The sequence below is a fragment of the Oenanthe melanoleuca genome, chromosome 1A, assembly GCF_029582105.1.
Source record: "Oenanthe melanoleuca isolate GR-GAL-2019-014 chromosome 1A, OMel1.0, whole genome shotgun sequence".
NCBI classification, from domain to species: domain Eukaryota; kingdom Metazoa; phylum Chordata; class Aves; order Passeriformes; family Muscicapidae; genus Oenanthe; species Oenanthe melanoleuca.
The window spans coordinates 55,976,801-55,997,097 of record NC_079334.1 but is presented as its reverse complement, the minus strand read 5'-3'; the positions used below and the strand labels follow the sequence as shown (position 1 = coordinate 55,997,097).

Genomic DNA, 20,297 nt, shown 5'->3' with positions numbered 1-20,297 from the left:
AAAGTAGTATTTGTTGGGCTGTGTTCCTTATTCATGTGATTTTCCAACAAATGCTGCTCTTGACGAAATTCAAGCATGTGATAAATTTTTAAACAAACGTACAAAGAGAGCACAGTTTTTTTCATGTCTCCTGCTCCAAAAAGTAGCAATTGCAACATATAAACTGGCAGAGAGCTCTTTATTTCCTCATATTTTTTGATAATAGCCAACAACTTTTTCAAAGCAAGGAATAAATTTCTTACTTATCACAACAACATAATATTCTAATCACAGGGAGTATTGTATTCATTCAACAGTACATTAAATTCTCTTAAATATTTTTGCAATAACTTTCTGCTGAATGAGAAAGAAAAGATAACTAAAGTCCCTTACCATTTTGTTGTGACAAAATTGCCAAGGTACTAGCAGCTGCCTGAAACACTTCTTTTGAAGAGGAGTGCATCAGCATGGAGAGCATCACGGCTCTGTCTACTGGGAACCTTTCAGAGAGAAACAAATCACTGCACATTGACTGCATTACACCAGTTACTTCATAATTGCAGTTCAGTTTCTTAAAAAGGTATTATGTAACATAATGAAAATTTCAGGTGATTGCTCTTGGTTTCTAATGCTTCCAGAGCTGACAGAAAACCCTTTGTAACCAATGCAACTTTGTCTAGTCTGAGCCTCACTGAATTCCTTGGAACCATGCTTTCCAAAGGACCTGAGGTCCAGAAAGGGGTATGAACAGGCTTACAAAACTTGAGCGACTAAAATTTTAAGGACCTCTGAGAAATAGTTTAATTAAAATGGAAATCTGTGTCTTATCCATGCCTAGTAGATTCTCCCTAATGAGGTAGCATTCTCTCTACAGTGCCTTTTCATCTGATTTGTGGGAAAATGAGGACTGCTTTTCTACACTCCTTACATGCTATGTATCTTAATCCTGTCTGTTTTCACAATTTTTACATTCTTTATCCCTGTTGCAACTGAAGACACAATTCCTTATGAACTGCAAAAATCAGCTCTAACAGGCTGTGCTCTGACCCTTTCTGAAAACACTAGCAGATTTTCCTGAGTCAAGGTTAACATACTTTGGAAGAAACTTTCCCAGGTGTGGCTGGCCATCATGCATTTCATCTACTACAGAACTAAAAATAAAAGTGAAACATCAAATGGCTTAATAACAGGCACTCATTTCTTTCATTTCCAAAAATCCAGTTTAAGACAACACTGACTGATTATCTCCATCTCCAATCTTCTCATGAAGGTTGCGCTGATACAGAAACAGATTTTTCAAAGCCCAGCACGCTGCCTCCTAAATATAAACCAAGACAAAAAGATTATGAAAATCTATCTTTAGAAGATTAAAAACATAAGAAAAAATGTAAATAGCTTGACTGCTTTTCAGTTCCCAAAAGAGGTACAAGTTACTTTAGGTGGAAATAGAACAAAATGTACACTGCCACATTCTTTATAGCACAAATGGGCCCGAGTGACCATCTCATTATTTGATTTGCATTTTGATATCTATTTTAGGCCAAGATTACTTCTTCTGCTGATGGGCCTGTGTTTAGCTGTTGGTTACAGAGGAGGTATGTAAACAGCAATCTTTGCATGGCCAAAGTTTCAGGTACAAGCCTCAGCTTAACCACCTACATTTGATCCAAGGAAAACTAAAACTTCTTGAGATGAACAAAGAAAGGCAAGAAAGGTAAGATTTACTCTAAATCTAATCCAGACATTAAGGCCTTTTTTTGCCTGGGGATATAGATGAGAAAAGTATGTCTCTAAACGTTTTATTCAATACATAACAGTCTTTCCATATTCCCATCATCCATAATTTCTCACCAGCACATCTGTATTTTTTCGATGCAGTTCTAATGCTCTGTAACATGCTTCCAACCAGCATAACTTTTCTTCCTCCTCCTCTTCCTTTCTTTCCTCTAGGTCCCGGTTTAAGAATATTGTTTCAGCTTGAAATATAAAATATTTACAATAAATTCTTATGTGAAAACAAAACATCCATGTCTTAACCTTTCTGTAGTCATGGAGGCACTCACAGTGGCAATGTGTGAAAATCAGTGGGAAGAAAAGCCTTTTCTGGGAAGAGAGAAATCTTTTTGACATAAATTCTGAGACAGACTTGAAAAAAGGCTATAAAGAGAGTTAAAAACTTAAGTGTAGTAGAGTAAATGAGTCACATAGTTACAGATCAGTCTAGGTTTGGCTCTGAAAAGACCTGCAAGTACCTCTTTTTGCTGTGTATTTATGTACAGAATACCACAGACATGAAATATAACTGTGAATAATTTGCATGGAACCACTTCTTACAGAGCCATCTACACTCTGAAGCAATGCTGTTAAAAAACAAAATGCAAATTGCAGTTGCTAAGAGAGAAATATCTGATCCCAGAAAGTACAACTGAATTTGAAATATATAATTTTCTACCTGTGATTTTTCAGCAATTAAGAGAAAGAGATACCAACACTGAGTATAATATCTGAGGCATTATGGAATGTGTACTGATTTCTAATCTTTGCTATTTTGGGGACTCTAACACAGCATTTCTACTGATTTTTATATGCAGCAATTACTCAAGGACAAAGAAGATCAGATTCTTAGCTTTTTCCCACTAGCTAACTAATTTCTGTCTGAACCGTACTCGAGGAAGAGTTTACTTCTCTTACTTGATTTCAGAACTCAAGCACAAGCATTGATTTTGTGCTGCTATCAACTGCCACAATTCAAGTACTGCCATACCTGGCAAACACAGCATCAAATCAGTGTTGTTATCACTGGAGACTTTATGTTAAGAAGGGATTATCCAAAATTTGTCTATGAATAAAAAGTTTGCTCTGTTCAGATCTGTCAATATAACTTACCACCTTTGAACACTGTGCAGATGTTGGCATATGATATGAACACAGTCTTATCACAGTGAAACAGCAAACTATAATAATGTAGGAAATCCAGCTTTATTGAAGCTGCCCTGCCTGAGGCTTTTGTGCTAAAGAAACGGAGTTTGAAATTACTAGAGGAAATTACTAGAATGAAAAAATTAACAAGCAGACAGAGATTTACTCACTTAGAAGAGCTAAACAACTGAGAGCTGCTGCTTGTAACTTTGTATTTCCAGGATATGTTGTAACAGCCTTCACAATGACTTCTGGAACCTTATGTAATACAAGGATATTGAAAAAGTTTCCTGAAACCAGATAAGATAACAAATTAATACAAACACATATCTTGAGCTTTACGTGCATTTAACATGATTTTCTCAGCACACATTGCACAAACTTTGTACCAAATGTTGGTTTTCTTATTACAGGGCTTGACACACCAAAATTTTATTTGTGGAAAGAAGAGGTTAAGGATAAAAACACTGTCATCAAAATAAGAAAAATACTGTTGGTATCTCACTTCCTGCCCAGAAAGCAAATGCAATCCTGGTACTGAATTCCTGCAATGATTTATCTTATGACACAAGTAATTTAACCCTAGTTTACTCTCTGGTTTTGCCCTCCTCATTAAATAAATCAAGACCAGCATTATAAATATAGAATAGATTCCTTCTGAAACAGAAGAAAGCCTCTGGATAATAAATATATTTAAAGCATAACAATTATTATAGGTTGTATAGTATTTTGTAGTATAGGCTGAATAGAAGGCACTCTCCAAAAAGCAAGCAAATTCAAATAACTTCCTTGTTTGGAAACATCATGCAGAAAACAATAGATCAGCACTCACTTTGTCAAATATGGTTTGATAGCTATGCTTTCCATTTTGATATCCAATTTCATTTAAACCTTGATTAGCAAAAATGAGAATCAGAGTAGTAATGTGAAAGATCAGTTATGTGGTCATTTTATATCAGTATTGCTGTTTCTTAACATATTTTAATGGAAAAAATATGTTTGTGTAAATGCATTACTTAGCTAAAGAAATTAATAAACCTAGGCTATGTGATGAGTATTTCTGTTGGTCTTGTGGCTGGCCAAACAGGTATGAGCCAGTTAAAATTCCAAAGACAGTCAGATTTAGGATAGTCATTACGAGATTAGCAAGAATGCCTGATGGTGATTTTGTAAACTAGTAGATGCTGACTTTACCATTTCACTGCCAGTTAACATGAGTTTAGGAAGACAGTGTCCATCAGAATAATCTGGAAGGAAACACTGGCTATACACATGAAAATCTTCCAGACTATTTCAAGGAGCACCTAACAATTTCACATCTGTTCCCATAACTGTGTGGTGCTGTGAACACCTCTTCCATAACTCTACTGCAGCAGCTCTTTATTAAGATGAGGGGCTTAAAGAAGAAATGGATCTTGTGGCTGCTTTTCTGCCAGTCTTCATTGTTGGTCAGCATAAACACACAGCAAACATCTGACTGAAACCAGGCTGGTTGCACTTATGGCAAGATCAAGGCCTTTCAACCAAGTTGCTGTGTCCCTACAAGAGCTTGGTTTCCCTGCCAATCTTCAGTTAGCCTTGTACAGCCAACCATTCAAGGCTAGCATCACCTCTAGCCAAAAAAACCCTGCAATTACCACCTCAGCAGCCATCACATTTTTTTAAAAATCATATCTGGCTTTCTGAAGGGAAATGGGAAGTTGCTCTGGGTTGCACTCAAGTCTGATCAGTATTTTCTGCCATATGTGCCTGAAGAAGCGGAAACAGATGGTGAAAAGACGGCACCAACTTTATTATGGGGAGTCATGCACCGGTACCAGCACCTGCAGTAGCTTCAGGCCACCACCTGCAAAAATTGGGAAGTCTAACTCTTGAAGAAGAACCAGCCATGGAGTGAGGGCTGCTCAGGCAGCTGCCTACAGTGGATTTGTATGCAGCAGGGGGAAAAACATATTTATTTTCATTTGAACTTCCTACTATGTGGTTCTTGGCAAGTGCTCAAATGGATTTATTATAGTCACAAGTGTGAGAACAAAACTGCTAAGAGGCACAACTTTTTGCCACTGACATAATTTCTCTTGCCCATTTTAGCCCAGACAACCAAAGCACTTTTGCCCAAGTCAAGGCAAGTCCAGAACCCAGTGATTGATTCACTGCTGCAGCACAGGGAGGCCCCAAGACAGGCATCATCACTGTCAGGAATGCAGCACAGGTCTCTGAAGATAAATGAATAGCAAGAAGGAAAGCTACAGTTTTAGACAACACTTTTCAACTAATTCTGTAGCACCAATTGTTTCTCACACATTCATTCACTACTGGCACTTCAAAAAATGAAATCTCTAAGTAATTTTCTTCTTTTCTATAGTAACTTTATACAGAATCGGACCTACTGATTTCCCATTCTCCCATTGTGCTTTCTCATCCTTTTTTAACTCATTATTTCCCCCTAACTTGAGTCCTTTATGGCAACTGCTTATTGTTACTTATATTTACCACATAAGGACACCATATTGACTGTGGCCAGGGTTTTGCATCATTAGGCATAAGGATCTATGCACCATCCTGAGGATTTATTGGAATAGCAGTTGCTGCCTGTAAACACTCCCAGTTAACTCCAACTCTTACACAGTCAGAACAAGCTGACTCTATATAAACAACTCTGTGAACTTACCCAATGTAAGCTTGTGCAACAAACAGCAACTCACTTCCTGAACTGTTTCACTACTGGGGAAACTTTTCATCATTTCCACTATAACATTGTAGCAGCGAACATTTCCCGACATGAGCACTTCAACATTGCTGGCTAAAGAAAGAAACAGAAACAAAAACTTTTTAAGAGAGAGAAAAAAAAATTCTCTGGTTTCTAATTCAGACTTCAGTTAAACAGATTTATTTAGAGAACTGTGACTACATTGCAGTTTTTAACCTTGCATCTTGAAAGAAAGGTGGCTTTATTTCTTGACATGGCCATAAAAGACAGAAATGACAATGAACATCTGGAAGTTATTCATTATAACCTAGAGAATGGTAATTAACTGCTAGGATTTTTCTTCCTATCTAGCCAGTGGTTTTCAACGTGCAGTCAAAATTCAGATTAACATTTCTGGTTTTCTCCTTTTCTGTATCAGGCCATGTAACAGAAACCTCCTCCCAATCTTAGGCAGCTTTTTTCTTAAATGTGAACAGTTTTATAATTACAATATAAATCTTATAAATGGTGTTTCTAATGTGACTGTGATCAAGTGAACATTTTACAGTATTTCAATAATATTCCCAGGGGCATAGAATTAAGAAATAACTTAGAAATTTTTTTTTTCTCATAAAATTGATTCTGTAGTAATTTATTTGATTTAATAATGTACTTCTGAATTTTCCTTCTTTTTTTAGGGGGCAAGTTAGGAAGTTATTATTTTCATATAAATGAGCTCTACTGTATACCTGTTGTGTACTGAGGGTACTGAAATGTTCACCTAATGTTCCTGCAATATTTTGAAAGCTATTACACACTCTGTATTCCACAGAATCACAGAAGGTTAATGTTGGAAGGAACAGCTAAAAGGTCACAGTGTCCAACCCACATGTTCAAGCAGGGCTGCCTACAACAGGTTGTCCAGATGGTTTCTGAGTATTTCCAAGGATGGAAACTTCACAGCCCCTCCAAAGAAACTGTGCCAGAGCTTGGTCACTCTCACCCTGTTTACTATTTATTACTCAGGCCAGATACAGAAACCAACAGAACAATCATGTGAGCCCATACAAAGACAGAATGTATCCATTCCAACTGAGGACAGAACGATCCCACAGAGTAATTTCAGGCAAAACAGCAACATGGTAGACAAAATACATATGAATAGCATATGAAATATGAAAGCATTCTTGTAGTTTTTCTATCCAGGGTATGAGACAGAATATGAACTCAAGAAATTTTGGCCAAAATCCTGGTCCAAATTAATGAAAGGGAGTCCTGTCACCAACTCCAAGGGAGTCTGCATTACTCTGCTGAGGTCTACATATTTTCTTAATTTTTCTTTCAACAGCTTGGCTTCCCTGGATACAACATAAGCGAAATATTCACAACAGTATTATTAAAGGTAATTACCCTTTTTAAAAGAGCAGCAAATCTTTAAAATAATACATCTCTAAATATTATATAATGACAACCTACTGGATGAAAAAGCAAGCTCTGAGTGGCAAGTATTTTTGAAGCACTCTATCTGATAATGAAGGAGGGTACCTTTCACAATGATTTAATATGACAGCAATTTATCATGTCATTCTCAACTGAAAACACACATTTCACAAGACAGTACTGCATCATTCCACAGTAAGTTATGATTTCAAAGGTGATACTTATGAATATAGTAAAGTAGGCAGATGATTCCAAAATTGATCACTATGGAGATAGCAGAATGAACTACATGTTGCAATCTGCAAGATCCAAGCAACAGCACATCTGCAAGGAATCACTGTTTCCCAGAACAAGTTAGAGAAAAAGAGGTGGAACAGATCTCATTTAATCTTAACCACCAAAACTCGGTGATTTAGGTTCTCTCAACAATTGATGATGAGATCTGAGCACTCTGTATGGAGATCCCAGCTGCTTTAGGGTTAGGTAAATTTCCTCTTGAGGTGACTGCTTCTCCCTACCAAACAGAGCTCAAGCCTGGCTGGCTCCCTATGCCTGCCATTTAGATGGGTAACATTCTGTGATCCACCACTCCACTTTGGAGGACAGTCAGCAGCAAAGCATGTTTCTCATGCCACAAATACTACTGAGATTTAAGAGTTCTTGTACAGCACTGGAATAAATACTTATCGTACAATTTCTTATGACATGAGTCAGAACTAAGTCTAGGTATGTATTAATGAAAAAAGGCACAGTGAGGCACTCATTCACAATAGAGACTTGAACTTCAGTGTATGGGGAGACATTTTGCTACTGGGTAAGTTACAGTGCATACTTACCCTGAATTATTTTCTCCATGGTGGCCTTAAAGGAATATATTTCGTTGATTATTGAGGGATGTCACCAACCAAAAGTATGAATACCAGATCTGAACATTCATGTGCAAGCAGTCTCTGTTCCTCTGGCTATTTTCAATCTTTCAATATTATAAATGAGAGTATTCAATACCTACTTTAGAGCAAGTCTTTTTCATGCCTTCTCATGTTGTTTATTTACTGTTTTGAATAGGACTTAAAAGCTGCCATCTTCTTCCCTCAAAAACAGCAGTAACTTCTGGGCTAGGGTAAAATTATTTCTGACTCAAGGAGTACTAAACTTTTCAAACACAAACTGAAACAGCAAGAATTTTAAGAAACAGGAACTAGATAGCTTGGAGTCTGATGTTATGTGGGACACTCTAGTCTAGTTCTTGCTCAGTAGGCATTCATGGGGCCAGCACAGGTCCTATAAAGCCAGACAAGATGTATGAGCAAGACTCCGTAAATAAGTAAATGTGTAAGTAAACACATTTGCAGGAGGTACAGCCTCCTGCATTACACCCCTCATGAAAGACAGGGAGTGCAGAATCCTGCTCTAGGCTTCCCAAAACTTGTCAGCAGGAAGCTGACAAAAGCTGCCTCTGTGTCACATTTCTCAGGATCTGATTTTGCATAGAACAGGGACTGCTGCTACCAGAAGACAAGAGATAACAAAGATATTTTCTTCCAGTCTTACTGCACAATACCTAAGGACACTGTAAGACTCCCACATGCACAGGGCTACCAACACTCACCATTGCAGCCACCACTGAATGACCACACCAGGTGCCTGAACTCAAATATCTTTTCCCAGGCCTGGCCACTGAATTTGTAAGGGCAATTTTCCCTTTGTGGGACAGACTTTGCCAAGAATATTCTTTATCTGTGGCCTGAACTCATTGAAGATTTATTTAGTCAATAAATATATCTTATTTTTCAAGTAATAAAAGATAACAGGGCAGGGTCTTAAACTTCAGTCCCTGCAACCATCATAAGCATCTTTGCTTCCACTTATTCCAAGTGGAAGAAAATATTTTTCTGTTATTTAGGAGAGATTTTTGCTTTTAATAGTTAAAATATAAAAAATACCCCACAAAAAAAAAAAAATTCCCAAAGAAAACAGGAAGGTGATTTTCTGGCAACTCCCAACCAATTCTCAATGATTTTTTGCAATCACACAAAGATTACTTTTTTGCAATCACAGAAAGCATAAGCTGATGCACACTGTGGGAGAAAAGGAATTGAAAATAACTTCAAATACTTACGTGGACCAGCTAAGGAATGTAATGAATAAAGTGCAGGAAGAATCACCTCTTCTTTCTCTGGAAACTCCTTAAATACTTTCAGTATGATCATATGATCTTTGCTTTCAACAAATTCAGTCAGCTGCTCTTCTGTAACTAAATTGAAAGGCAAGAGATACAATATGTTTTGAGGAAATAGTTCTTATCCTGGTACATCCTGAGAAAATGTTTTTATCAAGTTTCCTTATATTTATTTCCTATGTTTCACAGAAAGTAAAGTACTCTCCATATACATTCATGATTATGGCTTTTTTAACTAAAAACTGAGCTACTTTATAAACATATTTTGCTAGCTTACACTTTATGTAATTGAGTTCTGACTTTTAAATGCTACCTTGTGAATCTGTATTTTAGAAGTATCTTAGTCTATTTCACAGAATGGTAGTCCAAACCAAGTTTCCACAGATAGTCCAAACAAAGGCAGTAAATAAGTGAGGGAAAAGCTAAGCATACAGTGAGAAAAAAATATAAGGGAATGCCATTTCACATACTCTGATTTTTTTTTCTTTTTTTTTTTTTTTTTTTTTTTTTTTGTAATAATGAACTTCTTTTTACATAAAGCCTTAATGCCATAAATGCTTTAATATCATACCTTAATGGCTTAAGGTTTTTCTCTTCCTGGCCCCTGTTATTCATACTGACATAGCTGTCTGGCTGTGCAGTGAACCAGATAAGGGAACTGACCCGGGATGAGAAAGAGCACCTTTTAAGTTTCACAAGCAGAATTGTTTCCTGAATCTGGTTCAAGATAAGGTTATGCAAACATCCACATAACAAAAACTGACAAGGTGGCTCAGAGGTAGAGAAAATGAAGTAGGAACAGCCTAGGAACTTGTCACATTGGTGATGCCATCAAGAAGAAGGTATGCAGGGCTGTACCTGCAGCCAGATCTGTGAAAATCTGGCACTTACAAAAAGCATGCACAGAAAACATAAGTTCAGAGTTTAGAGCAGACCGAAGAGAAAATATCGCAGGGCAAAAGTATTTAGGCACAGGAAAAGGAAAAGAAAAGATAATTTCAAGCACACATGTGGCAGAAAGACTTAAAAAAGTAATACAGAATGGTGCCAAGAAGAACCAATCTGGAGAACTGAAGACTATCTTGGAAGCAGAGGAGTACAGCAGAGAGACAGCATTTCTCAATATTTATTTTGAATCAAGAAATTAAATTCAAAACAAGGGGACTTCTGGCAGTAACATGCACAGTTCCTGAAATTTCTGCAAAAATTCAATACACAGTGACTTCATTTTTCAGAATAAATGGGAATATTGTAGGGCCACATGATCATCTTTTAGCATTGTCAAGGCAAAAAGCAGAACCAAGTAATTTTCTAAAGTACAAACATTTTGCTTGATATTAGAACTGTTCACATTACTAAAATTTAGCAGTCTTTAAATGCACAATGGTTTTGATAATTAAAATCAAATGTCACTATTCTTTATTCCAGTTACTGACCAATGTTAAATCCATCTTTTCAGTTAACTCTGGAATTAGAAATGAAGGGAGGTTTTGATTTTTTTAAAGATATCATATTCATTCCTCTAATTTATAGAATCTGTGGTATCACTTGGAAAGTTTATTTTGTGCTAGCTCATTTAAGAACAGACATAATTCACAAACCAATACAGAATGCAAAAATTCATTTACTGTAATTAAATTAATATCTGTCATCCCTCCCAATCTATATATTTTTCTAATGTCAATAACTACAAGATAAAATACCTTTCTCAAAAAGTTTGTGTAACGCTTTACATCCATGCTGCTGGATCTCTTCATTTTTAGGGAAGGTGTGCATGGCATTAAATATCAAGGAAAACACATCCACCTCTTCTTCCAAGAGCAAGAAAGCAATTATGTCTGAACAGCAGAAGAGATTACACATTGCACTGATTATTTCTCAACATTTTCATTGAAACACTATAAATCAAAAATTCTTTAATACTATCCTTAAGTTTACTCTGACAGTTTAAATTCAACTTTGTATAACCCATGAAAAAGTTCTCTTAAGGTACCATTTTACCATAATACCAATGTTCCAAAACTTTACCACCAAATGACAGTTCTCACCTACCTAGCAAAAAAGGTGCAAAATAATACTCTTATTATTTTGTATATAAGTATAAATGACAAGTGACTTTATGGAGTAAAACAGAGAGAAAATCCAGTCTGCCATGTGCAGTCACATACTTAGTATCAGCTTTGTGTTTTAAAGGTTTAGACGAAACAGGAAAGTAAAGCATACAATACCTGACATGAGGAGTAGATTTAATGCTTTCAGTCCTATTACTGAAAGATTTACATTTCCTTTGTGGACTGTAAGCATTTTAAGAATCTGCCTAAAAATTAAAGACAAAAAAAAAAAAAAGGGGGGAAAAAAGAGTTATAGCTAAAGAAATATTGACACACAAATTTTTATCAAACATATACTTTGAAAACAGAAGTAGTTACAGAAATTAGCAAAACCTTAAAAAGCTCTCAAATATTTAAAGAAAAAGTTTTATTTCAGTTTCTATTTTTTCAAGTTACAAATGAAGTAATATTGCAATTTCAACTATTAGTTGATAATTACTTGAGAATTTTAATGTACTCATAGTTCATTAGCATACTGATGTATAATTTATACAACTGACTTCAATTTTTAGTCAGTTATACAAATTAATTCTGGAGAGTCATTTAGGAGGTGGTTACTCTCCAGAGCACCAGGGAGTGTGGACAACACAGCACTGCTCTGCTTGCAGCAAGAGCTCAGTTACACTGAACAACCAAGGGTTTAGTGGAAGAGAAGCAGCAGTTTCCCAGCTGAAGCACTTGAACAGCATCTTGGTGAACTCTACCCTACGTATCAGCCCTACAGCACTTACATGATGCTGGACAAATCATTAAAAAGAAATATTTCCTAGACTGCCAGCTGCACACTCTGTACTTTCTGTAAGTCTGTTCTGACTTGTTAAACAGAGAGAGCCAAACAATGCCAAGTACTGCAAAACTCAGGTCATGTATCAAACTGGGCACTTAAAAATCAGTAGATATTTTTAACACATTTCACTCAAACTACTGTCTGTAACCCTAAAAATCTGTAACGCCTCTTCAAAAAATTAAAATGCATAGACTTACACACAGAAATCTAAAGAAACTTTTTTTTACTTTATTTTAGAGAGCTTGATTCTGCAATTTTAATAATAAAATGTGAATCTTTGCATATATAATATGTATAAAATAAATAAAAATAGATTGTGCAGTAGTTAGTGATACTTTAGTTGATATTCTTGACCTGTCTTGTAAAACATAGGCAGCACTTGAAGTTTCATCGAACTTTCATACCCCAGCTCTGGCAGTGATGTTGTTTGCCTTGCTGAAGCCTAAATTTATAAGCTGGAATGAATGTGTCACTGTTTTCCCTTCATACTATGATGCTGCTAGTTTCTCTCTGCTCTGTTGTAGCACTAGTTCTGTAGCTATGATGACCAAAGTAGACACGAGAGGCAAAATCTGATGAGAGGCAGAACATCAGTTATAGGTATAACATCAATTTTCTAAATTTACCTTTAGAGAATTCCCTCCCATATATCCTCCCATTTCAAGTATAACCAAGAAGGATGTAAACTTTCTGAACTTCTTCTGCTGTAGGAAAGTTTAACATAAGAGATTACAAAATATCTCATGAAGTCTATTTAAGCTTGTGGAAAGAATGCAAACACACTGAAGGAAATTCTCTTCATTTCTCTTCAGGAAATTTAAATATTTATTACACTGTCAAAAACACCTAAATCATTAGCAAACTACCATTTGTAAGCATAACTGCAGTATAGTCAACTTGGATTATAGCTGAGAGACAAAAGAAAGAAATGCTGTTTCTAGTTTAATATTCCTATTCTCCTAAAATAGTTACACACACAAAAGGAAAAATCTGAAAAAAAAATGACCTTTTCTTCTCTATTGTAACTATTTCCTGCCTTGCTGTAAACAGCATGGATTCATTATGGTGTTGATTCACTGCAATTCTAGTACAACCAATGCTCAAGGAACACGAGACATAATTTAGCTGGCTTGTTCTGCCTCTGGCACTGACAGAAATGCCTGAGCCCACTCCCCCACAAAAGTCTCTCCACAGCAAGGAAAACTGTCAGACAGGGATGCACAGTTGGCTGAAATACTGGTACTGAGAAGGAATCATGTACAGCAATGCTATCATCAGATCTTTAGTGAAGTTTGAGTTTGAAAAGGATGCTTTGTTAACTACACACACTGCGTGGGTGCTGAGGAGGCTGTGGGAAAGATCAGTTCCAGAAAGTAATTTTTCTGGGACCTGAGAAAGAGCAGCAGTATCTCCAGCTCTCAGGATAACTTTCAGTCAGTTTACAAGCTTTTAAGTGTCCAAAATAATTGTAACTAGAATTGCAGCTTCAGCTCAGTTATTTCTTGCTCATGAAAAGCAACCCAAATCACTTTTGCTTTCCAACAAAAACTGCCAACGCATCTTTCAAGGGAGTTCATTCCCTTACTGACCATGTATTCTAGTCACTATAAAACAAATAAATAAACTCCCCCCAAAATCAAAATGCATCTTCATGCTATTTTTCAATAGCAACCTTTCCAAGGAAGGGTGTGGAGAGGACTGTGGAGGCAGATTCAGGGGTTATAAGGCTGTAGGTGCTTGATGCTGCCATAATGAACCCTGAGGGCAGCAATCTGTCCAAGAGGGAAAGCACCTAACCAAGCTCCCAAACCAACCCCACGTGCATCATGCTTACATCTACCATTAGCATGTGTGCCATTGGGCAACAATTCAGTCACCTGTGTGGGTGTTCATCCCATCTAACCACAGACATCCAGAAAACACTTGCTTAGACTTCCTTTGACAGCTGATGAATGAGAGCTGAGCAAATCCAAACCACAATTTGCTCCTTTTACTAAAAAGACAGAACAAACCATCCTTTCTGAAGATAACTGTATCCACTGAATTCACACAGTTAGGTGATCAGTGTAAATACTTACCTTTAAGACAATAATAACAGGAGTGACAAAACCGCCTCTTCTTGATTTACACTACTTTAGGTTTCTGGATATAATGCCTCACATTTGAAAAAACACATATGAACATCCAGGTAATACTGCCTCTGCCAAAAAGGTTACTTCAGATTTTTTTTTTTTTAATGTGTAAGTGGAATTTCCTATATTTCAATTTGGGCCTTTTGCTTCTCTCACATAGTGTCACTAAAAAAGGCCTGGCTCAATATCCTTTACTTTCTGCACTAGGTATTTAAATACACAGATAAGATCCTTGTTTGTGTATGTCACACTCAAAGCTGAAGAAATGCACAAAAAAGCTGATGTAATAACTTTATATATTTCATTGCATATACATGCAAATGACCAAACATTTTGGCAAACTCCTTCTATACAAAATACTTACTGGTGAACACCCAGTACTTCCCAGTCCTTCCCAACATCCTTAGGAGCTATGTTTTGTAGAGTACTTGGACAAATTTCTATTAATTTACAAAGAAGTGACCAGCCCATCTGTAAAACAAAAATGCAGTTATTTTAGAATAGATATTCTGCTTAGAACTTGTACATTGTCTTCTAATATTCTTGGCTTTTGCAAGACAGCTGTTCTGTTACCTAGCTAAATCAAGGAAATCAAGGAAAAATTAATTAATGCAAGACAAATGGCATGGAAAGTTAAAACATGGAAGTAAAACATATGCTAATGATTCTGATTGCATTGCTTGCAGGAACACATCACTCCCAATCAGATTCAGCATTGCTTGAGGTTAAAGGGCACAAAGTTTAATGAGATGCTGACAGACAGAAATATATGATGTGCTCCATAGTATGTTATCACTGGCCAGGGCAAACCCCTGCACTATTACAGGTGGTTCAGCTTTAATGAAAAATGTGTGTTTTCATAAGAACTTGCCATTTAATTGCAAATCACAAGGATAGAGTATAGGTTTTTAAAGCTCTTCAATGTTTTAAATGGGGATGAGATACATAAACAATTACCATTCATTTCATGTTCTTGCCATCAACACTCAGTAGTGTATGCTTTCAAAATGTAAGGAATGCAGTAGAAGTTTTGAGATCATAAGCAGTGAAAGACAACTAAACCCAATGTATTTGTTCTTAATAACTACCAGTTCCACCCTATGCAAATTCTTTGACTTTCAAATGTCCGTAAATAATGCCAAAAAGCTAAAAATGCTCCTCTTTGATCTGCTGTATTGGAAAAATCTGCTCTCTTATGAATGCTTACAGGCTGATATGACTGAATAGGCTGCAGTGAGAAAACAGTAAGCAAAATCTGTACAAAGAAATAATTGATGAAAGAAAATCCCTCTGTATTGGGATTCGAAATGCCAAAAGTCAAGATGAAGCAGATTTTACAGAAAGGAATTACAACAAGGCATGTGAGTTTCTTTGAACCTCTAAGTAAATAAAAAAGTGGAAGCAGGCCTCTATGCTTTTAGAGTCAAGGCAGAAGATAATATGTCACAAAGACTCTGCATAACTGGATCACTTTTTTACAGAAGAGTTATGTAAAGCAAAGAGGTCAAGATGGGGCAGCCAACTACAGGAATGTAAATCGCTACCTCCAAAGAGTTTAACAGCAAAGTTCATACAAAGTGCATGATCCCTAACCCTGCAATCAGTAAGACTAGAGACATGGAATTAAAAGTCTGGTAATGCAGAGTCAGCCACATGAACAGCACAAGCTTGAATCTAGACAGCTTTCTTGACAGCTTTGTAGAGTGTGCAAAAGGTGATGCAGCTCCCTGGGGACTGGAATTCCGCTTTTGTCTTTCACATACTTGGTTGCAGTGTGAGCATAGCCCATATCTGCAGTACTTTTGTTTCTGTTTCAGTTTAGATCTGCAGAGACAAACGTTTTAAGCCAATTACAACCCTAATGTCTGCAGATTGAGCTTGACTGTGAGCCAGTTTCCATGCATTTCTCTTCCTTGAACAGCAAGCTGCCTTGCCCTGCAGGAGACTACAAATCACTTACTACGGACATTCGGGATGGTCTGTGCAACTGAGTCCTAAGTGTAGGTACAATGAATAGTCTTAGTAACCATCAGTCCAAGATGAGGATATGTAATTCCTTAGCTTTACAAGCACATATTCCAAGCACAACAGAGTTTATTGGTGACAGACAAATTTCAAAAACATTGTAGAGGTGACTATTAATTGATAAACTTAGAAAACATTTTTAAAGTCCCACTTTATAAAAGCATCCTAACTGTTCTTATAAAATTTAGAAACTGATTAAAACTTGCTTAATTACTTTAGAAAATTCCTTCTTGTATTAACTGTTTCTGATTAATTTTATATTCCCATTGAACATTTTTCTTTGGACTGTTAGGACTCCAATTACTGAAAAACATTTATCAGAACTGTGGATCCAGAGAAGACCAATGGAAACTTCTGACCTGGTGATATGTGGTCTATTTTACAATATTAAAATCACAACCTGAGATAACAAAGAGCTTACTAGCTGCTTGATATTTAAGTAAGAAAGCAAGGATCTTTTAAATAACAGAAGTCCTAAAGATTACAGGAAAGGGAAATAAAGCAAACAAAGACCTCATAAAGATGTAAACAGGTCCCTATACACAGAAAGAGTTGGTAGCAGCACTGAAACTCATTATATTTAAACCAGACACCCTTTTTGTTGCTAGCATGAATTAATTCATATTACATTAGGTTCCACCATCTACGTAAGACAATACAGCTCTGCTGACTGCTCTTTACTCAAGTGCACTCATATTTTGCTCTAGAGTTTCTAAGCTGCTCCAATCATTGCCAGAGAAACTGTAGAAAACTACTCTATTTACTTAAAGACATATATCTTACTTACAGGAACCCCTAGCTTTCCACACCAGTACCTTCCTGTTTCTGAAGGAACTTGCAGGGTTTATGCCTTGGGCCAGTCCTTGTAATATTGATCTACTGAGCAAATTAACCCTGTACAAGTTAGTGGAACAGTAGCAACCCACAATGCTTTGTAACCAGTTAAGGAGGAGAGGTAAAGAAAATTCTCATTTCAGTTATGTTTCTGACTGTGTTTACTCTCTTCTATGAGTAATTTTTTTTACAATGCCAAAAGTAAAAGGAGGATGATTAATTATTTATTCAATAAAAAAAATCCTCTAATAGTGCGAAGAGACTGCACCGAAATCAGGACCTCATTACTTTGCCATTGCTGTGAAGTGAGAATCTATTCACAAAGATTACAAATAGCAGTGAATGAAGCAAGAAGACAGCTCTACTTACATAGTGTGAATGTTCATAAACCTCAGAACTGAATGTGAAAGAAGAGCTGCCCAAAACATTTTATGAGGGATGAGATTTGAGCTTTGCAATGTCTATGAATTTCCCACTGCAACACAACATAGTAATGCAAAGGAGATACAGAGTTTCTAAAGTGAAACACCGTATAACTGCAAATCTAGGCAGGTAGAATATTAACTTTAAAATTCTGCATTAGAATGAAGTATTTTATGAGAGTTAAAATGAAAATTAATCACTATAATCCTTATGCAATTCTGAGAGTCTTGTGCTATTATTTCACACCAATTTCTTGTTGTGATTGATGTTTTACTTCCAAGTTTAGACTTCTGGGCAGAGCTTTTATAAACTGTTATATATCTAATGTGCTTTATCTTGAAAATAACTGCTGATTCACACAGCTGTATTTGTTAACAAACTGACAATCAAACAGTAAAATAAGTAAAACCTTAAGACACTGCACAAATATTTAGCCTTCAAAGAAAACCCGAAATCACTGTTATTTCAGATTAATCACTACAGATATACAAATTCATACTTAATCTGGATTTTGGGCTTTTGACCTCTAGCTATGGTCTAGTACACAGAAAAATCCTCAAACTCAAAACATTAAAATATATTATTATTTAAAAGGCATTTGCAATATAATTTATGTTTTGCTTTCCAGCTGAATTGAAAAATCCCCAAAACATGCCCAAAATATTGTAACTAAATAAATGGGCTTAATAATTAAAAAAAAATAATAAATCAAGTGATATGCAAAGAAATCTGGATGTTATAAACATCCTCTATGCATAGCATAGTCAGAAGTTTAGTATATGCCTGCCAGGAAGGAGCTGTTTCATATGACAAGTCTGGCAGCTGTACCATAAGTATAACATCAAATTATGCAAGTGCCACACCTAGTCCAAATGGGCCAATGTTAAATTACAGGAGCAGGCAGGTAGAACCTTAAATTGCAAACTTACTCTTAGCTAAAATATTCCCCCTGCCTTTAAAAAACTGTGCTAACACAAGTCTCAAGGATATGGCTACACATATTCACAGTATAAAATCCTGCTTTTCGGAAGTTTGTCTAACTATGGCAAAATTCAATATGGACTCGTCAAAAATATATTAGATAACATTACTGGCAATTTAGAACCCTACATTACACAGTATTCACGTGGCTTATTTTTTATTTTCTATTTCGACTCCTGCTGGTAAAAACAGAGACTCAGACAGTGGCGTCTGCAATAAGTTGGAACGTTTGGTCCCTTTAAATGCCAGCGGTGACAGCGCCCTTCTACAGCTTGGAGCACTTCATGAAGCGGCCCAGAAGACACACAGCAAGTTAAGGATAAATCAACAAGCGGAACAAGAACTTTTATCCCGGGAAGGGCGGCGCGCTCATCCCGCGGAGCGCCGCCGGAGCGGGGGAAGCGCCGCGGCCCCGTCCCGCCCGGCCCCTGACCTGCTGCACGCCCGCCGCTCCCGGGTACAGATCCACCACCAGCAGCAGGGGCACGTGGACGTTTTTGCCGCTGAAGAGCCGAGGAGCTGTGAGGGGACAGAGACACAGAGAGACCGCGTTAGCGACCGGCGGCGGGCGGGACAGGGCAAGGCAGGGCAGGGCGCTCACCGCTCTGCCGGGCCGCCAGCTCCAGCAGGTCGCTCAGGGTCTGCACCAGCGTCTCCAGCCGCTTCCTCTCCTGGACGTTTTGGAGCCGGACGACCAGCTTCCTCAGGGCTTGTTCCTCCCCCGCCGCTGCCTCCCCGTCCTCGGGGCCGCCGCTGGCCATGGCCGAGCCGCTGCCCTCTCCGTGCCCATCCGCCGCTCGGCGGGACGCGCAGGGCCGGGCGGGGCGGTGCGGGCCCGTCCCGCCGCGCAGCCCCGCAGCAACACCGCCGCCCGCCGGCCTCACCCGGCCCTCCCGAGCCGCCCCGCCGCGGCCTCCGGCCCCTCCCCCGGCGCGGCTCCATGGACACGGCCGAGGCCCGGCCCCGGTACGCCCCGGGAAACGCCCGCGGGCCTCGCGCAAGCGCCCGGCGAGCAGAACCGGCCCGCGGGCAGCTCCCCTCACAGTGACTGACGAAACAGCTGCCCAATGGAGCTGCCGAAATGGACCCGGGGCCGCCCAGCAGTGCCTCGGTGTAAAACCGGCCAGGGGCGGCGTGGGGTGGGTAGCTTTGGTTTGTGGGTGGAATGGGCTCTGGGGGTGAGGATGTGTGATCCTGTGGGATACCTGCACTGAGGTAGTCTGTCCCTGTGGAAGGGTGTGGAGTTTAGCCTTGGAAGAAGTGAGGGGTAAGGTGAAGCTAGTTTTACGATTTCATTTCCATCTCTAATTGCCCTACTCTAATTTGTTTGGCAATAAACTAATTTCCCCCAGTTGAGTCTGTTTTGCCTGTAATGGTGATTAGTGGGTGATCTCTCCCTGTCCTTATCTTGACCCATGATCCTTTTGCTCTGTTTTCTCTCTCACCTCTAGATAAGGAGGTGAGTTGGAGAGTGGCTTTGCTGAGAAGCTGGTTTCCAGATGGGGTCAACCCACCACAATCCTTTTTGGCGCCCACCACATTACTCTTACCTGAAACCACAGATGTCTGAAATTGTGTATCATCTACCCACATTGCTAGTAAATATTGTGTAGTTGAAGTCTCTGTGCTTGTTCCAGCTCACAGCTGGCTCAAAGTCCTGGATCACTTGTAGTTCCTTCAGTAAATAATTTGTTGCAATTGTAGATTCCTCAGCTAGCCAGCTTGATCCTAAGTTAATGTTTCCTCTTCTTTCCACTTATGTTGGCAAAGAATAAAAAACTGTACTGGTGTTTCTGAG

At 38.1% G+C, this 20,297-nt stretch overlaps 1 protein-coding gene across 1 annotated transcript in view; it reads right to left on the bottom strand.

Annotated features, from left to right (window-relative positions):
- The window catches only part of LRRK2 (leucine rich repeat kinase 2), a 63,074-nt gene extending 43,232 nt beyond the window's left edge, over positions 1 to 19,842 (bottom strand). The window contains exons 1-11 of the mRNA XM_056510827.1: positions 19,101 to 19,842; positions 18,933 to 19,018; positions 14,601 to 14,707; positions 11,435 to 11,523; positions 10,910 to 11,044; positions 9,147 to 9,281; positions 5,570 to 5,701; positions 3,069 to 3,188; positions 1,831 to 1,955; positions 1,218 to 1,297; positions 373 to 479 (exon numbers count right to left, since the gene is read on the bottom strand). Coding sequence (XP_056366802.1) covers positions 373 to 479; positions 1,218 to 1,297; positions 1,831 to 1,955; positions 3,069 to 3,188; positions 5,570 to 5,701; positions 9,147 to 9,281; positions 10,910 to 11,044; positions 11,435 to 11,523; positions 14,601 to 14,707; positions 18,933 to 19,018; positions 19,101 to 19,260 — 1,276 coding nt within the window. The 5' untranslated portion in view covers positions 19,261 to 19,842. The remainder of the gene's footprint in view (positions 1 to 372; positions 480 to 1,217; positions 1,298 to 1,830; positions 1,956 to 3,068; positions 3,189 to 5,569; positions 5,702 to 9,146; positions 9,282 to 10,909; positions 11,045 to 11,434; positions 11,524 to 14,600; positions 14,708 to 18,932; positions 19,019 to 19,100) is intronic.
- Between the last annotated feature and the right edge of the window lie 455 nt (positions 19,843 to 20,297).